Source organism: Geotrypetes seraphini, chromosome 6 (assembly GCF_902459505.1).
Source record: "Geotrypetes seraphini chromosome 6, aGeoSer1.1, whole genome shotgun sequence".
Lineage (NCBI taxonomy): Eukaryota > Metazoa > Chordata > Amphibia > Gymnophiona > Dermophiidae > Geotrypetes > Geotrypetes seraphini.
In genome coordinates this window covers 180467179-180488443 of record NC_047089.1, presented here as the reverse complement: position 1 = coordinate 180488443, position 21265 = coordinate 180467179, and the positions used below count along the sequence as shown (strand labels likewise).

Sequence of the window (21265 nt, the reverse complement as noted above, 5' to 3'; positions counted from 1 at the left end):
GAGGCAAAATGAGGTGCTTTAAGGGAGTTTGAGAACTTAGAAAAAAAAAAATTGTGAAATCCAAGATGGCTGCCAAGGCAGCATTTTAGCACCAAAAAACAGTTTTAAAATGCTTTAGGGCTGGGCAAAAATAACTAAAAATAGTATTCGGGTGGGGGAGGGGAAACAAAGCTCTAGCTGTGGAAACAGTGAAAGCACAGTTTTTCACCCCACCCCCCAGCAATTTTCCCCATAGGCTGTCACAGCTTGCACTTACAGACCATATGCAGGGGAAAATGTGCTGCAGAATGCTTCAGCTCCTTGAAAGAGTAGCTAGTACTGGAGTGATTTTCTGCCTCAATCCACTGGCCAGATATCATGTTGAGATCTTCGGGCTGCTAGTCGAACCTCAGTTGAACTTAACTTCCACCCCCAGGGTTGCAACGAGAAGGGAGGGCAAAACTGTAGCCGGCACCTTGAGCCTAACAGCCTGCGCTCAAACTCCTGACCAAGTCAAGAAAAGTAGCAAGCGCTGAGGGCCTGAAACCCTGAGCTCCACAAATATCCAGCAGGCTGGCTGAACAGGGCCCCAAAGGATGCACCTGACAGTTGCATACAAAGTTTGCTCCTCTCCAAACAGGCACAGTCAGTCCTGGAGCCATGTAAAAAGTAGAAATAACCCAAAAAAACACCGCCAAAAAAAAAAAAAAAAAAGGGAGCAGATCAGATAAATATCTTCATGCTCACCTGCAGAAGGAAGAACTGAAGGGGCAGTAGAGACCGGGGAGAAGGAGGAGGAGCTGAAAAGCTGTGATTGACATCTGCAGAATGCTCATGAGCATGCATGGACAACCATAAGGTTCAGCATACTATTCCTACTGCACTGGAATAATGGCTTTGTGTAGCACTCCATGTTATGCCCCCTTGAGGCAAATTCAGTGTTGAAAAGCCCTTTAGTGGGTAATGCCAGAAAAGCCCCTGCTCTTCTTTATTGGTCTGTAGGACATTAACTGATCTCTCAATGCCAAGGGTCCAGCAGTAACAGTGAGATTCATCAGGACTTCAATGTTGATGCCTTGGTATCAATGAAGCTGCATCAGTTTTTAAAGTCAAGCCAAAGATGTGCAGACTTGTCAGTCTTTGAAGCTTCATGGTTCTACATGGCATCTTAATGTAGATGCCACAACTAGGGATGTATACTCTAGGTCAGTGCTTATTTATTTTAATTACTTATATACCACTTATATCCTAAGTGGTTTACATTCAGGTACTTTATTATATTTCTCCATCTGTCCCGGTGGGCCCAAACTCTATCTAATGTACCTAGGGCAATGAGAGGATTAAATGACTTGCCCAGGGTCACAAGGAGCAGCGAGGGACTTGAACCCACAACCTCAGGGTGCTACGGCTGTAGCTCTAACCACTGTGCCACACACTCCCCACTTCTCAAAGCTTTCCTGGAAGCACATTATCAGTTGGATTTTCAGGATTACTGCAGTGAATATGGATGAAAGAGATTTGCATGTAACAGGTGTTCAGTATATTTATTTATTTATTTATTTAATTTGTTTTCTATCCCGTTCTCCTCAAAGAGCACAGAATGGGTTACATAAATACATAAAATACATAAAATACAGTTTACAGGTTACAATTAGCCATAGTTACAGTGTAAGGCTTTTCAATACATAATAACATATGAATAGCCTTACTGGGTCAGACCAATGGTTCATCAAGCCCAGTAGCCCGTTCTCACGGTGGCCAATCTAGGTTACTAGTACCTAGCCAAAACCCAAGGAGCAGCAATATTCCATGCTACCAATACAGAGCAAGCAGTGGCTTCCCCCATGTCTTTCTCAATAACAGACTATGGACTTTTCCTCCAGGAACTTGTCCAAACCTTTCTTAAAACCAGCTATACTATCTGCTCTTATCACATCCTCTGGCAATGCGTTCCAGAGCTTAACTATTCTCTGAGTGAAAACATTTTTCCTCTTATTGGTTTTAAAAGTATTTTCCTTTAACTTCATCGAGTGTCCCCTAGTCTTTGTAATTTTTGACGGATTTTGTAGACTTCAATCATATCTCCCCTCAGCTGTCTCTTTTCCAAGCTGAAGAGTCTTAACCATTTTAGTCTTTCCTCATACAAGAGGAGTTCCATCCCCTTTACCATCTTGGTTGCTCTTCTTTGAACCTTTTCTAGCGCTACTATATCTTTCTTGAGATAAGGAGACCAGAATTGAACACAATACTCCAGACGAGGTCGCACCATGGAGCGATACAGGGGCATTATAACATTCTTAGTCTTGTTAACCATCCCTTTTTTAATAATTCCTAGCATCCTGTTTGCTTTTTTGGCCGCACGTTGGGCGTAAGGTTTCATTGTATTGTCTACAATGACACTCAGATCCTTTTCTTAGGCACTAATCCCCAAGGTGGACCCTAGCATCCAGTAACTGTGATTCAGGTTATTCTTCCCAATGTGCATCACTTTGCATTTGTCCACATTAAATTTCTTCTGCCATTTGGGCGCCCAGTCTTCCAATTTCCTAAGGTCCGCCTGCAATTTTTCACAATCCGCATGCATTTTAACAACTTTGAACAGTTTAGTGTCATGTGCAAATTTAATCACCTCACTCATCGTTCCAATTTCCAGATCATTTATAAATAAGTTAAATAGCACCAGTCCTAGTACAGACCCCTGTGGCACTCCACTGTTCATTCTCCTCCGTTGAGAAAAGTTTTTATCCTAACTCGACACATACTAGAGATCTAATACCAATATATATAATATGCTGTTCACAGTTTATCTTATGCATAATCATTGTGATAATCCTAAAAACTTGGCAACTGAAGTCACTGAAGAGCCTCACCCAAATGGTGAGAAATAGTATGGGATTTGGCAATTAACAAAAGGAAATCTACTAAATTCCATGAAGCCTAATAAAATTGAGGAAAAGCCTGAAGAGAAATGCTGGAGAAAAGGTAAAGGCAAGATAAAAGATGGCAATGACAACTGAAGAGGATTCAGCAGCAAAATGCGTGATTGCAACAAGTTAGAAACAACAGAAGGGTTCTATACTGCAGGACTAGATTGTAAAACTGAAAGCAGTGGGGGAATTTAAAAGACATCTGGATAAATTTGATAACAATAATAAAGAATGGGAAAGATTAGATAGGGGTGGGGGAGGGAGAGGGATAAGGGTTAGGAGAGGATGAGAATTGAAGGGACATGCTGAATGCTGGAAGATAGGGTTTAATTGTACTTTTTCAATGCCGCAGTTGAGTTTCTGGTGAGCTTACTCTTACAGTAGTAAAAGAGGTTATTTTGTATTCTATCCTAAGGTTGGATACAGAGTATGCACAAATTGTATTTGTTCTGTTTTAAAAATTAATAAAAAATTATTAAAACAAAGAAAATGCTGAAATATTAGACTGGAAATAATAAATAAATAAATAGAAACCGTACAGACACCGAGACTTGTAGTATATTGGAGAATAACAGTAGTCATACAGAAGTGACAGACATACACATAAACACCAAAAACATTTGGATGAACACTGATATACCAACCAGTCCATTCCTATCTCGAGGCTGCAGATTAAGGCCACGAATGATATATACTCGAATCAGACAGTCTTGGGGTGCACTGTTTGGTAGCTCCTTGAACTGGCGTGGAGGCTTTGGAAATTCAGGGTCCTCTGAGATGGAGTAGATCCGAAAAGAACACTGAAAATGTACATATGTCTAATGAGATTCTTTGATTGTGACAAAGTAACCTAGTTCCAAACTGCAATACTAAGGTCATCACATCTATTCTTATCTCATTCATAGTAACACAGCTTTAGATAGGGCTTATACTGTAATCGTGGTCCTACATTTTCCTTGGAGTGATGGGAAGCCAATTTTCCATATTCCAGAAACACCCATCTCCTCATCCCTTCATCCCTGTTGACACCAGCTTCTTTACCCTCCTGATCTTGGCAGTCCTTGTTCCATCCCCCTACCACCCCAATTCCAGGTTTTCTCTTCCATGCTCCACCCTGATCCTCATGGTCTTTGCCCCATCCCCAGTCTATTTCTCTTCTCCAAGCCCAACAATTCTTCACCCATTTCTATATCATGATTAAGTTCTATTCATCATTTTCACAGCTCAAACCATGGAACTGATCTGCAAGGTAGAAGCCGCTGAAGTGGTACACAGTGATGATCTCTCCTTGAATGGGATAGTGGGATGGGAAGAGGGAGGATCTGTGATCAGAATTGTGTGGGGTTATCAAGAATCTAGGTTCATGAGTAAGAACCATATGACTGGTGACAAAGAGAAAGGTCAATGACTGTAGGGAGGAGGAGTTGGAAAGAAGCTGGTACAGATTTTAGTAGGAAGGACGACATGGACTAGAAAACACAGGAGAGGTAAAGCTGAAGAAAAAATGGCATGTGATAGTGATGGCAGAATGAACAAAAGATGGCATGAGTTGGTGGCAATGGACATAAGGTTGGAAACATGGAAGGCGAAGGATACATGATATATAATAAAGTTGAAACATCTGAAAAAAAAGAGAAAAAAAACATACAAAAAGGAGTTGTACTGTGCCAGGAGACACACATAGAGAAGGAAAGGGGAGACAGGGAGAGCTCATGACTGAAGAATGTACTGAAGAAAGAGATTAGTATATAGGCTTGTAACTAAAGAATAATTATAGAAGAATATGTGCTATAACAACCTAAAGAGAGGGTTTCACTATAACCCTCCCCACGAAATCTTCTATGCCACAACTGCTCAATAACCAGAACCTTCAGGCCCTCAGAGGTGCCATCAGATGCTCAATAATATCTCATAGCAACTGGCTTTACGCCCCCTATCGTCATCGGGTCATTAATTTTTAGAGATATTTTTTTGTGCAATGCTATAGTTTGCTTGTGTGTTCATTCAATAAATAGTTAGTAAAATTTGTTACACTTATCTTGGGTGGTTCAGCCAAGAGGGACAGAGTACTGCCAACATGTTTCACCCTATCCGGGTTTCCTCAGGGCACAATCCCTCAAAACTTGGATCAATCATTCGGGTGGCCACGTCGTATAGAGTTACACAGTTTTGAGGGATTGTGCCCTGAGGAAACCCGGATAGGATGAAACATGTTAGCAGTACTCTGTCCCTCTTGGCTGAACCACCCAAGATAAGTGTAACAAATTTTACTAACTATTTATTGAATGAACACACAAGCAAACTATAGCATTGCACAAAAAAATATCTCTAAAAATTAATGACCCGATGACAATAGGGGGCGTAAAGCCAGTTGCTATGAGATATTATTGAGCATCTGGTGGCACCTCTGAGGGCCTGAAGGTTCTGGTTATTGAGCAGTTGTGGCATAGAAGATTTTGTGGGAAGGGTTATAGTGAAACCCTCTCTTTAGATTGTTGAAGAAAGAGATTAAGCATAATGGAAAGGAGGAGGAAAAGAGAACCTCAGGGAGATAGACAGACAGTAAAAGATAGGCTGTAAGCAGAAGGTGGACTAAGTGGAGAGAGAGAGAGAAAAGAGAAGAGAAGAGAAAGAAATAAAATCTTCTGGTGCCTCGTGTGTAATTAATGGAGTGGCCTTTCACAGACTCTCTTGATTACTTTCATAGATTGGGTTAAGCAGCTCTTCTAAGTACAATGGTATAGGGTCTCACAGGTTCCAACAGTTGTTGGAACATATAGGAGAATGCCTAAAAGTTCAATTTGTTTTGCACCTAGAATGTAACTTGCTTACCAGTTTGGTTTATATTTCTAAAAGGTTAAGCCTATCAGCTGTAATCTACGTTCTGCTGTTACTATTTTTAAAGCTTTGCATAGATGAGCTGATATCCAGGAACTCAAAACGTACAGCTTGAAGTTCCTTACTGCACATATCAAATATGTTTTGTTATAATAAATGATTTATTTTATTGTTTGTAACTCCTATTTTAATTGTGTTATTGGCTGCTCTTCAGGGGTAGAATGTAAGAGCTTAGAATTCTTTTGCTTCTTTTATATTACACAACTTTGATACATCTAAATTTATCAGGTATTTAATGGTTTATGATTACCATTATACCAACTCTGACATCTTTATCATGATTCTTTCTCTTTTGACAGATTGTGAGACATTCCATTAGGTCAACATAAGAAGTCTCCAAAGACACAAATGAGCAGTTAATACCAAATTAGTGAAAGAAGGATCACTTATCTTTACAAAAGGAATAAATGGAGTTTTCTTCAACTCCATTCCAGCTACTAATATCCAGCACTTTTACTATGACAGAAACATCTGATATCATAAACACAAGTTTCTAGATGATAACATAGGCCTTTCCTGAGCATAGATCTTCATAACTTAACATCGTGCTTCTTAACCGCGTAACCATAAGTTCTACGCGGTTTACAAAATATTATAAACTAAGAACAATTTAAGGATGACATGAGAGAAATTATTTGACCAAATATTTTGAAGAGATGAGTTTTCAGTTGAGTTCTGAAATGTTTATAACAATGCAATAACAATCGAAATTTGTCTCACCAAGATTATACGCTGACAAGAATATCACCTTTGATGTTTTTACCTTCACCTCACCCACCACAAAGGGATCATTCTCATCATCTTCCTCTGTTCCTCGATACAACTTGAAAGTCTGACAAAAATCCTGCAGTCCTTGGAACTGTGGGACCTCTTCTAGCGCACAGCCAAAGACCTGAATGAGGGAAAGAAAATAAAGGGAAGATGAGAGAATAAAGATGAGGTGAGATTGAGGGAGAGGGAGAGGAGGAAGAGGATATGGGATTCAGAACAGGAGGAGTAATGAGACAAGATTGAAAGGAGAGGGAAGGAGATAGCTAGTCTAAGGATACCAGATTACAAAGGTGAACCATCACACATATGCCTCCACAGCCAAATCCACCTTGCCCCATCTGTAGTTCAGCATCTCCCCTTCCAGGACTTTAGTCATCATCTCTCCTCCCTACTTCCTTGAATCCTACTTCTCCAAATCCCTATAGTCAGCATCTCCTTTCCCTACCCACTTTCCCAGATATCCATCATCTCGGTTCTTCCTTCCCAAGATAACTAGCATCTCTCTCCTTTCCTTCCTCACCCCCTCCCAGGTATCTAGCATCTTTCTTCCTCCTCACCGCAAGTGTCTAGCATCTCTCTTCTTTCTTCCCCTATTCCAAGTTTCCAGCATCTCTCACCTTCCCTTCCCTCTCCCAAGGTATCCTGCATCTTCTTTAGGTTCCCTCCCTCCAGGTAACCAGCATCTCCTGCCTCTTCTCTTCTGCCACCCTATCACTATAGGAGTTCAAAGAAAATACAAACTTCAGGAGGGGGCAGAATAGCACTGGCATGACTGGCAAAGTTGGCAGCAGGGAAGTCATTTAAATGTCAACTTTCAGCATCCCAGTATGCATGAATGCTGAAGGCCTGCCTAGTTCTATCCTCTCCTAAGTGCTGTCAAAGGGGGTGGGATGTGCAGGGCTTTAATGCACATATGTGTTGGGATGCTGAAAGCCCTGCCACCCTAGACAGACACTTAGTTTGTCTAGTGGTGGGGCCAGCCCTGGAAAGAGAGGTGATATTCAGGTTTTGGATGAAGCAGAGGTAAGACTGCAGGAGAGAAAGAAGACAATATGGGGAGACAGAATTACAAAAACAAAATTAGAATAAGAGAGGTGATATTGTAAAGAGAGTGAGGAAATGTGAGATTCAGAGGATGGAGAGAGTGAGGGAAAGAAGGAAGTTGAGGTGAGGGTGGCAGGAAAGGTGAAATAGAGAAAAGAAGAGGAAGGAGAGGCAAGACTGAAACGAGCAGAACAAGGTAAAAAGAAAGCTTGAAAACTAAGAATTAGATAGAATGTGCTTCTTTTACATATATTCTCATCTCTCTAATGCAGTCAGGGATGAAGTTCACACAGTGGCGTTATTCATGCATGGTAGCACAAGCTAGCAATGTCTGCATTCTTACTGTGATAGCGTACCTATTATTTGATAGTCTATGCTGAGATCCTGGAGTTGGTCTTACTAGTTGAACTGGCTAGCAGGGTCTGGTCTCTTACCATGGCATACCAGTTGGCTGACACAGAGTGGTAGTATCTATATTCTTGCTCTAGCACTTTTCCTTGTGGTTGGCCCAGGCTAGCATGCGCCATATCTTTTGCACCTGCAGAAATCTAGCTCAACTTGGGATTAGGGAGAATAGGAGCTCTGGCAATTCAACAGGATACTCCTCCTTATAGCAAAATTTACCTTTAAGGTGTCATATCCTTTTTCCAGGTAATTTCCAATATTGGCATGTTCCCCAAGAGAAGCATAGAACTTGCTCCACCAGTCAAAATCCTCCTAAAATTAGAGAGGGCGAAGGGAAAAGACAGTGTTTTAACAAGTGAATGAAGCTGAATCATTAACCTGTTAAAAGAGTTTCCTGAACTGAGCCTGATTCTGTCATTACAGTGGGAGCTCTCAAGAGCTAAATTTCCCTAATATCCTCAGAAGTGTACTTGAAAAGCATTGGGATCATGACCCTAAGAGAATTGTGAAAAACGTAGAGGCTATGATCACTTGGGATATTTTCATCCCAACTGATAAAAAGCTGGGTGCCAGAAAACCAGATAGAGTAGTCAAAGAGAAAAATGTCAGAATTACATTTATTATAGAGATGTCAGTCTCAAGCAATTACTCGGTAAATCGCATGAAGAAAGGGATGCAGTCTGAGACTAAGAAAATGTGGCAGAAGGATAGAAAAATAGTTCCCACCTTCCAAGTGCAGCTGGATACGTTGTCTATACACAGTGGAAAAGTAAGGGGGGGCAAGGGGGGTCGTTCTGCCCCGGGCACCATTTTGCTAAGGGCACGGCACCCCACCCCATCTCTGCCCCCCTGCTCCTCTCCTTGCCACGTACACTCCTTGCCTTCCTCTGTACCTTTACTTCCCTGGCATGAGGTTGCTGCCTGCGTCAGCATAGATGCTCCCTCTGACATCACTTCCGGGACCAACGCCTAGAATGTGACATCAAAGGGCAAGCCGACACTGACTTAGGCAATGCTGCTCATGCCAGAGAAGTTAAAAAGGTACAGGGAAATGGAAGGGGGAGCGTGCACGTGGTGGGGGTGGGGGAAGAGGTCTGGGAAGGGGCGATACCGCCCCATGAGCAGCTCACTTTTACTACGCCAATGCCTATACATGTTACATCTTATGAAGTCCAGAAAGAAGCTCTATTTGGCATAATGCAAATACTATAGTGAGCATTAGCAGTAAATTTGAGCAACTGATCATACTCCACATGCCCTGGCTTAGGAGTGAAGTTTATTACAGTTATAGTGGACTGAAATTTATATATTTGTGCCTATAAAATTGGCACCGCAAAAAGTGCTATTCTATAAACTGCAGTTAAAGTGAAGTGCATTTTATATCATAGCGCTTACGTCCCAAGAACCATGACTAAATTTAGACATGGCCATTTGAAACTACAAAAACGTGGCAGAAATGCCTGCGTGTAAATTTACATTTTTATAACTAACTCTCCAAGCAAACATCCACTTTTGAAGTCTTCTTTATTGAGCCTCAGCCCCACTACTCCACCACATCAAATAACTTTCATAGCAGTAAGCTTTATGTAGTAATATCGTCACTGGCTCACTATTAAATTAACATTCTATTTAACCAGTTTTTTCTAAAGTGCACCATGCTTTGTTTTACATATCTAGAAGAGGTATGCAGGCAGATTGATAGGCTTAAGAGCGACAAATCCCCGGGACCGGATGGCATCCATCCGAGGGTCATTAGGAACTGAAAGGGACTATAGCTAAACTGCTTCAACTAATAGTCAATCTGTCGATCAAATCGGGAAAAATTCCAGAAGACTGAAAGGTGGCGAATGTTACGCCGATCTTCAAAAAAGGTTCAAGGGGAGATATGGGAAACTACAGACCGGTGAGTCTGACCTCGGTACCGGGAAAGAAAGTAGAGGCACTGATAAAGGACCGCATCATCGATCACCTTGACGAACATGGTTTAATGAGGACCAGCCAGCATGGTTTCAGCAAAGGCAGATCTTGCCTGACGAACTTGCTGCACTTCTTTGAGGGAATAAATAGGCAGATAGACAAGGGCGACCCGGTTGACATTGTATATCTGGATTTTCAGAAGGCGTTCGACAAGGTTCCGAATGAACGACTACTTCAGAAAGTTGCAAGTCATGGAATCGAGGTGAAATACTCACGTGGATTAAAAACTGGCTGGAGCATAGGAAACAGAGAGTGGGGGTAAATGGGCAACACTCGGACTGGAAGAGTGTCACCAGCGGGGTGCCGCAGGGCTCAGTGCTTCAACATCTTTATAAACAATCTGGACATTGGTACTACAAGTGAGGTCATTAAGTTTGCGGACGATACAAAGTTATTCAGAGTAGTGAAGATACAGGGGGATTGCGAAGATCTACAAAGTGACATAATCAAACTCGAGAAATGGGCAGCGACTTGGCAAATGAGGTTCAACGTGGATAAGTGCAAAGTGATGCATGTCGGTAACAAAAATCTCATGCACAAATACAGGATGTCTGGGGCGGTACTTGGAGAGACCTCCCAGGAAAGAGACTTGGGAGTCCTGAGCGACAAGTCGATGAAGCTGTCTGCACAATGTGCTGCAGCGGCAAAAAGGGCAAACAGAATGCTAGGAATGATAAAGAAGGGGATCACGAACAGATTGGAGAAGGTTATCATGCCGTTGTACCAGGCCATGGTGCGTCCTCACTTGGAGTACTGCGTCCAGCACTGGTTGCCGTACATGAAGAAATATACAGTACTACTCGAAAGGGTCCAGAGAAGAGCGACTAAAATGGTTAAGGGGCTGGAGGAGTTGCCGTACAGTGAGAGATTAGAGAAACTGGGCCTCTTCTCCCTTGAAAAGAGGAGACATGATCGAAACATTCAAAATACTGAAGGGAATAGACTTAGTAGATAAAGACAGACAGTTCACACTCTCCAAAGTAGGGAGAATGATAGGGCACTCTCTAAAGTTGAAAGGGGATAGATTCTATACAAACATAAGGAAGTTCTTCTTCATATAAAGAGTGGTGGAGAGCTGGAACGCTCTTCCGGAGTCTGTTGTAGGGGAAAACACCTTCCAGGGTCTCAAGACTAAGCTGGACAAGTTCCTGATAAACTGGGACGTACACAGGTGAGGCTGGACTCATTTTACAGCACTGGTCTTTGACCCGGGGGCTGCCGCGTGAGCGGACTGCTGAGCATGATGGACCACTGGTCTGACACAGCAGCGGCAATTCTTATATTCTTATGTTCTCAAAAACTCATTTAAAGTGCTTAGTGCTTATTCACACCATATACTTCTCCCTCAATATTCGCGGGGGTTAGGGGCTGAGCCAGCCCGCGAATATTAAAAATTTGCGAATAACATTTGGGCCGACTCTGATCCACCCCCCACCATCCCGGACCTTACCTGGTGGTATAGCGGGCTTTCGAGGCAGGAGCGATCTTCCTACGCTCCTGCCCCATTCAGATCTCTCATACAAAATGGCTGCGGGGAGTTCCCGTTGTAGTCTCGAGAGTCTACGGGAAGTTACAGCAGCCATTTTGTATGAGTGATCTGCACTGGGCAGGAGTGTAGGAAGATCGCTCCTGCCCCGAAAGCCCGCTATACCCTCCAGGGATTCAAGACAAAGTTGGACAAGTTCCTGCTAAACTGGAATGTACGCAGATGAGGCTGGACTCATTTAGAGCACTGGTCTTTGACCTGAGGGCCGCCGCATGAGCGGACTGCTGGGCATGATGGACCACTGGTCTGACCCCAGCAGTGGCAATTCTTATGTTCTTACAAATTAAGAGCAATACATTTCTCAAATTATTTTCTAATATATAAACTTCAGATCATTGTAATATAATTTCCTTACTAATACTACAGTATAAGCTGATCAATATTTGTACTTGATAACAATCTCTGCAGGTTCCTCTCTCTCAGAATCTAGCTTCTACAAACCACAAGTTTAATTAAATGCTGCATCTTTCATCATATCCAATAGAGCCTGAAAATTCTTTAGAAATACCTAAATAGTATCCAATTTAAATAATGAAAGACCATATTTTACTTGCAAGCAGAATAGGCTCCTCAAGTAATTAAAAAAAAAAAAAAAAACTCCTGAAAGAGACAGTGCTTTTACAATAGCTGACTTTGTGCCACATTTGGAGTGAAAGCTGATGTCATATCTCCACAGAGAAGCAAATTCCTAAGGAGCTTATCATTTCAAATTTACAGACTCAAATTTCTGCTAAAGTTTGGTATCAAAAGCATTTACTTAGAGCACTCTATTTATTGTATAAACTACTATGCAAGATCATAACTGAACTACTTGTAATCAGTGGTATAATAAGTGGGGTGTAGGGGGCTGCAGTCTGCCCTGGGCGCTAACTTGGCAGGGGTACCAGCACCTATCTTCTTTACTCCCCTGCTCATCATCCCCATTGCTCTGACCGCTGCGCCCCCTGTACCTCTTTACAACTTCACCAGCAGCAAGCAGGCTGTCCTACATGCTGCTCGAGCCAGCATTGTCCCTCCTTTGATGTCACTTCCTGACATGAGCAGTAGCTATTCCAGCTTGCTCACTGCCAGCAAAGATGGGAAAGAGGTACAAGGGGAGGGCACGATGTGGTAATTTTGGGGCAGTGGGGAAGAGCAAATGGGCACAGCAATATCAGAGCAATGGGAAAGAGTACATGGAAGAGCAGCACGAGATGGTAATGCCAGGTGCCTCCGCCCTGGGTACCAACTTCCCTTGCTATGCCACTGCCTGCAACACACACAAGAATGCAAAGAATACCTCCCCTTCAGACTACCTTATAACCCCTGGTGGTCTAGTGGAATATTCAGGGGAATGATCTCCAGTTGCTCTTTCCCGTATCAGCTCTTCTCTCAAAATGGCTACCATGACATCTTGCAGCAGTCATGCATGATTGCCACTAGAGGTCATGGCAGCCATTTTGGGCCTGATTCTATAAATAGTGCCTAAATCAGTAGGCACCTAGGGAAATAGTGTGTACTGCATGTCAATCAAATTGAGGTGCCATTTGTAAAATCACACATAAATTAAGTTAGATGCTGGTAGGCATCATAATGTTAGGCATCAGTATATTAGGCCAGAGTTTTCCTGGCCTAAAATACCAGCACCTAATGCTTTCCATGCTCCAACTCTGCTCCTAACCACGCCTTTTTGTGTAGGTGCCTTGACAATTTTCACACGGAACATCATTTTTAATGGGCTTTTAATGGCATTTTCAATTATCATGCCAAATAAGCCAATAAAAAATGTTACATTTCGCTGATCTAGGCACCATTTATAGAATCAGGGCCTTTGAGAACAGAACCAGCCTGGGCAGGAGCAACTAGGGATCACTCCTGCCTGCTACGTCCCTAGACCACGAGGGATTATAAAATAGGCCTGAAGAAAGCATCTACAGGTGGGCAGGAGAGAGAGGGAAAACTTCTGTTTGGAGGTGAGGGAGGGAGACAAGTAAGATAAAGCTTCTACCAAAAACATAGGGTCCATTTCAGCCAAACCCAGAGCCTTTCTGCTGAAACCAACACCAGGCAGAAAAAAGGATTTGGGGCCAGGGTCCAGTTTCAGCACTGAAACTGAACCCAAAATTTGGTTGGCCTCTAGTCCTTAGATCAGAAGTTTTCCAGTGTCAGTCCTAGTTCTGTTTTCAAAGCAGAAGCATTTAGGAGCAGAGTATTGTTCCTGCCATGACATCAGAATTCTCAAGAGCCGAGTACCTCTTCCTTCTTTCCAGTTATGCCCGATGTCTCCTCTAGCACCTGCAAAACACACACACAGCATTTCAAACACTATATAAAGAGTTGACCTTTGACTATAGACTATTGTGCCCCCACAGTATGTAGGCATTACATTTGTTTTGTATTTGTAGTTCCGCAAGTAAACTGCAGGTACTTCTGCTAGTTACAATTCTGAATTTTATAGGTTACCCCCTCTTTGTGCCTCTCTGGGACAGACCTACCTGGATCTGCCTCAGTCTCATATCACATGTCATTTTGCTCACTGGCCTTGGCCCTTTTGCCTTCTGGGCAGCTAGAAGAATGGAGGGATCTCTCCATATCATCGTTGTGAAGGATAAGCCTAATCTATATGATAATATTGCTACTGTGGCTCTACTTTTTGCAAATCTTTCCAATCAGAATACTGCAAAAAGACTTGAGACAATTGAATCACATATTTTCTAAGTTTTGTTGGGCAAATAAGATAAAGAGGCTCTCCTAAGACTATATTTTAGAATTAGAGAGGTGTCTTTTTTAGGAAGTATGATTTCCATGTTCCCAGACGTCTCGAAAACAACTCAGGCCAGGAGAAAGAAGTTCCTGGAGTTAAAACAACATGTGATATCCCTGGGAGCAAAGTTTCAACTTAGATATCCTTACTAATGTACGATCCTTTTGGATCAGAATTCCTATGGATTTTTCAAACCCTCCCAGCTATAGTTTTTTCTTGAAGGGAAAGGGATACCAATGCATAGTGCCTCGGTGTGAGGCAATTCTAATTGACTCCAATGTAGAATGTCCAGTTAATAGTTAAATTTGAGGAAGTATCACTACAATTGTGTTTAGTTTATTTTTGTTTTATATTCTCCCTAAGATGTGAATTGTCTCTCCCTCTTATGTGGACTGTTATAAGAGTTTTGACCATTTTAATCTTTTAGGGTCTAAGGACCGGTGATTTGATTTTCCTTCGTTTAACTTGAGGGTTAAACTCTTTTCTGTTACAAAATGTTCCATTTATGTATATAAATCATTAAATAAATAATTAAAAAAAAAAAAAAAAAAGCCAAAAAGGAAATTCCAGATTTTGGTAGGGGGCTGGGGTCAGGGGGGAATGGGATTACCAAATATGCAACTTTTACTCATGCATGTTTATTGTATCATATATGGGATTGGATACTCCAAGCAGAAACATATACCCCAATCGATGATGGTTCAACGTGGATATGGTTCAACGTGGATAAGTGTAAGGTGATGCATGTCGGTAACAAAAATCTTATACATGAATACAGGATGTCTGGGGCGGTACTTGGAGAGACCCCCCAGGAAAGAGACTTGGGAGTACTGGTCGACAAGTCGATGAAGCTGTCTGAGCAATGCGCAGCAGCGGTGAAAAGGGCAAATAGAATGCTAGGAATGATTAAGAAGGGGATCATGAGCAGATCGGAGAACGTTATCATGCTACTGTACCGGGCCATAGTGCGCCCTCACCTGGAGTACTGCGTCCAGCTCTGGTTGCAGTACATGAAGATGGACATGCTACTACTCGAAAGGGTCCAGAGAAGAGTGACTAAAATGGTAAAGGGGCTGGAGGAGTTGCCATACAGTGAGAGATAAGAGAAACTGGGCCTCTTCTTCCTTGAAAAGAAGAGACTGAGAGGGGACATGATAGAAACATTCAAGATACTGAAGGGAGTAGACTTAGTAGATAAAAACAGGTTGTTCACTCTCTCCAAGGTAGGGAGAATGAGAGGGCACTCTCTAAAGTTGAAAGGGGATAGATTCTATACAAATGTAAGGAAATTCTTCTTCACCCAGAGAGTGGTGGAAAACTGCAATGCTCTTCCGGAGGCTGTTATAGGGGAAAACACCCTTCAGGGATTTAAAACAAAGTTGGATGGGTTCCTGTTGAAACGGAATGTATGCAGGTAGGGCTGGTCTTAGGACACTGGTCTTTGACCTGGGGGCCACCGCAGGAGCGGACTGCTGGGCACGATGGACCACTGGTCTAACCCAGCAGCGGCAAATTCTTATGTTCTTAGAGAAGGCTTATTATGCTCCGTACAATTTGAGTGCTTAGACTCCTCAACAACTCAAAAAGAGTATTATTTTATTGCTTTTGTGAGATATATGGAAGAGGTTTATTAAAAGTTTAGGAGGAGACCCCTTTGTCATAGATCTGATTTTGTTAAGGGGAAATATGGCTTTTGAATTGGGGTTAGATAATGCCACTTTTGCAAGTTGGAAGAGGAAGGAATAGTGTTAGGACACATAGAGACTCATTTTCAAAACACTTAGACATACAAAATACCATAGAAATCTATAATACTTTGTGTATCTAAGTGCTTTGAAAATAAGCCCCATATTAAATAGGGAGGGTGAACTAATTGCTTTTAAGGAGTTTCAACAGCATATAGGATCAAGATGGGAGGATTGGTTTGCTTATTGTCAAGTCAAACATTATCTTGCCTCCTTTGATAAGGAACAATTACAAAAACACATGGGAGCAAAAATCAGAAAATCTTTTCATAACATTTCTGAACAGGAGATTAATACTGTACTTGTATATCCTGATTGTATAAGACATTAAATAAATTGGAACCAGTAAAAGTTGTGAGAGAGCACTGTCAAAAATGGGCAGATGATCTGAACATTGGCTTGTAGAATTGGGACATTAATAAATATTAGAGGCCTTATCCACTTTAACAAGTAGTACATGGTTGAGGAAGTTCTATTGTAGAGTTTTGTTTACAGCATGTTAATACTCAAAAACGGCTGTATCTCATTGGGGGAATGTATTAAATGTGATAAGGAAGACAATAAGTTCAGCCATGCCTTTTGAAAGTGTCAGAAAAAACAACAGTTCTGGACAAGAATAGTGAACTATATGGGCAGTGTTTGGGCAATAGGCTAATAGGCTCAGTGAAACCATTGTTATTGGATACGCTTGGTGTTTTTAGGGGAATAGATAAAGGGAGTATATTATTATTATGCAAAATGTGCCTTATTACATGAACATGTATATTGCAGAGTTGGACATATATTGGCACTGGTGGAATCATCTATACATATGGGATAGCTGGGAAGTAAGGGATGCAAGAGGATTTCCTAAAAGGAAAGTTCCATATGTGAAGATATGGAAAGACTTCACCCATGGAGGACGTAGCCTTTTGTTAAATAATTTATGATACTGTGACTTGGTCTATTCTACATGTTGACTATGTAAAGTATTTACACCCCTGCCTGCTACCTTGTTTATTTTTTGTTGCGATACAGTAAGACAATCATAAGATCAAAGGCCTTCTGGCGTTAAGATATGTGGTCAGATGAGAGGGGTGGACAGGGATGAGTGGGCGATATATAACATAAAAAGGATGACAAAGTTGTATTGTTATTGTATCTTTATTGTTGTATTATTGAACAGTCATCAAAAAAAATGTTGAAATGTAAATGAATTCAATGGTGAGAGGCTCTTTCTGATTTTCATTCATTGCAATTTAATTAATGTTTCAAATTCTATAATAAAAAATTTATAAAACAACTTCCCTTTACCCACCCCAGATCCCTTAGTCAAAGAAAGACAACAAAATCCAGAATTTTTTCCTCTGGTATCCTCCCATTCCTGATCCCTTTGAAAGATAAAATCTCCCTGAAGCTGTGTTAATGAACACTCCGCATCTTGGATGCATACAATTGCTTGACATTGAATGCTAAAAGAACATTCTATAACTGTAAAATTGGAGGGCTAGAAATTCCTCAAAGGAATTATTTCAGGTGGTTAAAAGACTTACTGCTGTTTCCTCTTTGAATTCTGACTTGGTGTTTAATAGTCATGATTTCTTATCATTTTTTACTGGAACTTCTGTACCGGTGATTGAGGATCAGAGTCCTGAGGTATGGTCTGAATTTGATGTTGTGTCTGAAACAGATAAAAATGATAGTACAAGGGTTGAATAGGTCAGCATGTTCCCTCGATCCGTGTCCTCCTGATGTTATTGTCGCCTTGTTGGATTCAATCTCTCATGCGATTTTCTGTATTGTTTCGAAGTCGTTGGATGAAGGTTTCATTCCATCTTTATTAAAAAAGATAGTATATTCTCTATTGAAGTCTTGTATGTTGGGAAATGAATTGGAACATTTTCAGACTATCTCATCTTTAGGTTTTCTGGCTAAGGTCCTTGAGAAAACTGTGCTACAGCAGCTGCAAGCTTTTTTGGATAGGTGTGATATTTTGAATGGTCAGCAGTTTGGATTTCGGCCGAAACACTACCAAACTTCTTCTCCTTTCTGTACTGGATACTATACGGAGCAGGTTAAATCACGGGACATCATATTTTATGGTGTTCTTAGATGTTTCCACTGCATTTGATATGATTAATCATCAAATTTTATTAGCAAGATTATGAGCGTTGGGAATTTCAGGGAAATTCTTGCTGTAGTTTAAATCTTTTTTGGAAGATCATTCTTTTTGCGTTGAGGCAAATAGGAAGAGGTCAGATTGGTCCTCCTTGCAGTGCGGGGTTCCTCAGGGATTCGCACTGTCAGCGGTTTTGTTTAATATTTACCTGCTCCCATTGTGTAAGGCACCGTGTACGTTAGGAGTTAGGTTTTATCTTTATGCGGACGATATTCAATTTCTGATTCCTGTTGAAAAGTTGCAGGATGAAGCGGTCTCATATTTGAATGACTGTTTTACTGTCATTCGGGATTGGATAATGCAAAACCATCTAAAATTGAATGTTGCAAAAACTGAAGTATTATTTTTGGCCTGTGGAAAGAACTTGGTATTGTGTCCTTCTGAAATTTCCCTAGCAGGTGAGGTTGTTGCATTGCAACAGCAATTTAGGTATCTGGGAGGTATCTGGGAGGTATCTGGGTGGTATCTGGGTACCTTGATTCATCTTTGTCATCCACAGCAAACATCACATACTCAAAGATACAATTAATTAAAACTCCCTAGATCTCCTCTGCATTGTCAAAACCTGACTTAACTATGGTAATGAGGCATATCTAGCTTACGCCACCCCACTGGGCTACTCTTATTACAATCATTGCAGTGGCAGGAAAGGTGGTGGTCTCGCTGTAATCTCCAAAAATTCTCTCATAACTGGCATTGAAAGCTCACCTGCAAGATCTCCTATAGAATTTTTACAATTTAAAGTTAACACCAAGTCCACCATTGACTTCCTTCTTCTATACATTCTTCCACCATTCAATCGTGACTCTCTGACTCTTCTTCAGTCTTTATTATTCGATTTCTATACTCTCTATTTCTTCCCATTAATCCTCGGGGATTTTAATGTACATTTTGATGACCACAACAACCCTTTAACCTCGACATTCTTAAATCTTCTAACTGATCTTAGTCTATCGCCCAGCATATTTGATTCCACCCATGCACTTTGTCATATATATGATATAAGTCTTATTTCCGCTTCTCAAGAACCCTATTTTGCTACTCCCAAAATAGAACCAGTCCCTTGGTCTGATCGCTTCTTTATCACCACCTCTTGTCAACTAAAGTCCACAAAAAAACTATGACCTCCAAAAACAATCCTGAAAAGAGATTTCAGCAACTTTAATATCTCGTCAATTTCGGCAGCCTTTAAATTCAAGTTAGATGAAGAAAACTCAGATTCCGCCCTTAACAACTTAACAGAAAAATGGGAAAAAGCATGCTGTGACCTTCTCGAAAAAATAGCACCATCTACATGCCAAACCATTACTTCAAAAAAAATTAGCAATCCCTGATTCACCCCTGAGTTGGCTCTTCTCAAAAAACAGCAAAGATCTCTAGAGTGACAATGGCAATGAAACAAAACTCCAATAAATTTTTCCAAATATAAAGAACACTCGGCCTATTACAAAAGCATGATAAACAAAACCAAACTAAAATACCATAACAATTGCATTACAAAAGCCAAAAACACTGAAGCTCTATTCTCCATTCTCAAATCCTCAACCATATTTAAATTAAAAAAAAGCTGATCCTCCTACTAACCCTTCCTCTGCTTAAGAACTTGCGGACTTCTTTCATGAAAAAATAATCAGCATTAGGAATCAGATCAAGGTCAAAACTATACAAGAACCAGCAGAAATAATTGACGACCATAAACCATTGCTCTCCAAATGTTCTAAATTCAACCTTCCTACTATTAATGACATTCAGCAATTGCTCCAAACAATCAATACAAAAGGATCACAGAATGAGAACATTCCACCATTCATTTTAAAACGTTTCTTTTCCTTTTTTGGACCGTTCATACACAAATTTATCTTTTTTTTTTTTATAATTCTTTATTCATTTTTAAACTTTCAGCAAGTGCACAATATAAGTAATACATAGATTTACTAACATCACTTGATAAATCTATCAAGATCATAACAAAGGTATATATATCTAAACCCTTCTTCCCTCCTCCCTTTCCATACAATTATTTAATTGAATCAATCTTTGTCATATTTCTTTTTTACATTTTTATTTTTATTTTTTTTCATTTATATAAACCCTCCCCTTTCCCTTCCAATCATAAATAATGTTAAGAAAATGGTGTTTATTCATTACAAAACAATGTCAATGGCCCCCATATTTCATTAAACCTTTTATAATTTCCATTTTGTATTGCTATTGAACGTTCCATTCTATATATGTGACTTAGTGAATTCCACCAGAAATTAAAATTAAGTCTTGTGTGATCTTTCCAATTTGTAGTAATATGTTGCATGGCAACTCCTGTCATAATCAATAAAAGTTTGTTATTACTTGCCGATATCTGACTCTTTTTCCTCATAGATATGCCAAATATCACAGTATCATAAGTTAATGCTACAGGATTATCTAATAAAGAATTTATTTGATCCCAGATCGAATTCCAAAAGGCTAATATATAGGGACAGAAAAATAAAAGATGATCCAAAGTCCCTACTTCAAGCTTACAATGCCAGCATCTATTAGACATTGAACTATTTAATTTTTGTAATCTAACAGGGGTCCAAAATGCTCTATGCAAAAGAAAAAACCAAGTTTGTCTCATAGATGCTGACAGTGTACATCTTATTCTCCAAGACCAAATTTGTGGCCATTGAGATGCCAAAATTTGATGTTTAATCTCAATGCTCCAAATATCCCTAAGACCATTTTTAGGTTTTTTATTAACCAATTCACTAATAACTTTATACCACTGTGCGGCCTGGTGACCCAGAAAATCTGCCTGGAAGCATAAAAATTCCATGCTGTATTGAAAATTTAAAGTTTTCCATTCAGGGAATCCTGCCTGAATGGCCTGCTTCAATTGCAACCATTTATAAAATTGTGATTTATTCAGTCCAAATTTATTTTGCAATTGTGTAAACTCAAGCATCTTTCCATTTGAAATAACATCATTTAAAGTTCGTATTCCTGCATTTAACCAATGCCTCCAGACAATCTTAGTTCCGCCAATCTGAATCTTGGAGTTTAGCCATATAGATTGATTTGTCGATTTACTAA

At 40.6% G+C, this 21265-nt stretch overlaps 1 protein-coding gene across 10 annotated transcripts in view; it reads right to left on the bottom strand.

Annotated features, from left to right (window-relative positions):
- Nucleotides 1-21265, bottom strand: part of FER1L5 (fer-1 like family member 5) — a 363329-nt gene that overhangs the window by 81368 nt on the left and 260696 nt on the right. For all 10 annotated transcript variants that reach the window (XR_004539782.1, XM_033947691.1, XM_033947688.1 and 7 more), the window contains 4 exons: nt 13780-13821; nt 8244-8336; nt 6568-6696; nt 3551-3706 (listed from right to left, as the gene is read on the bottom strand). Coding sequence is in view for 9 of the 10 variants with exons in the window: in XM_033947691.1 (XP_033803582.1) it covers nt 3551-3706; nt 6568-6696; nt 8244-8336; nt 13780-13821 (420 nt within the window). In the remaining variant the exon portion in view is untranslated. The remainder of the gene's footprint in view (nt 1-3550; nt 3707-6567; nt 6697-8243; nt 8337-13779; nt 13822-21265) is intronic.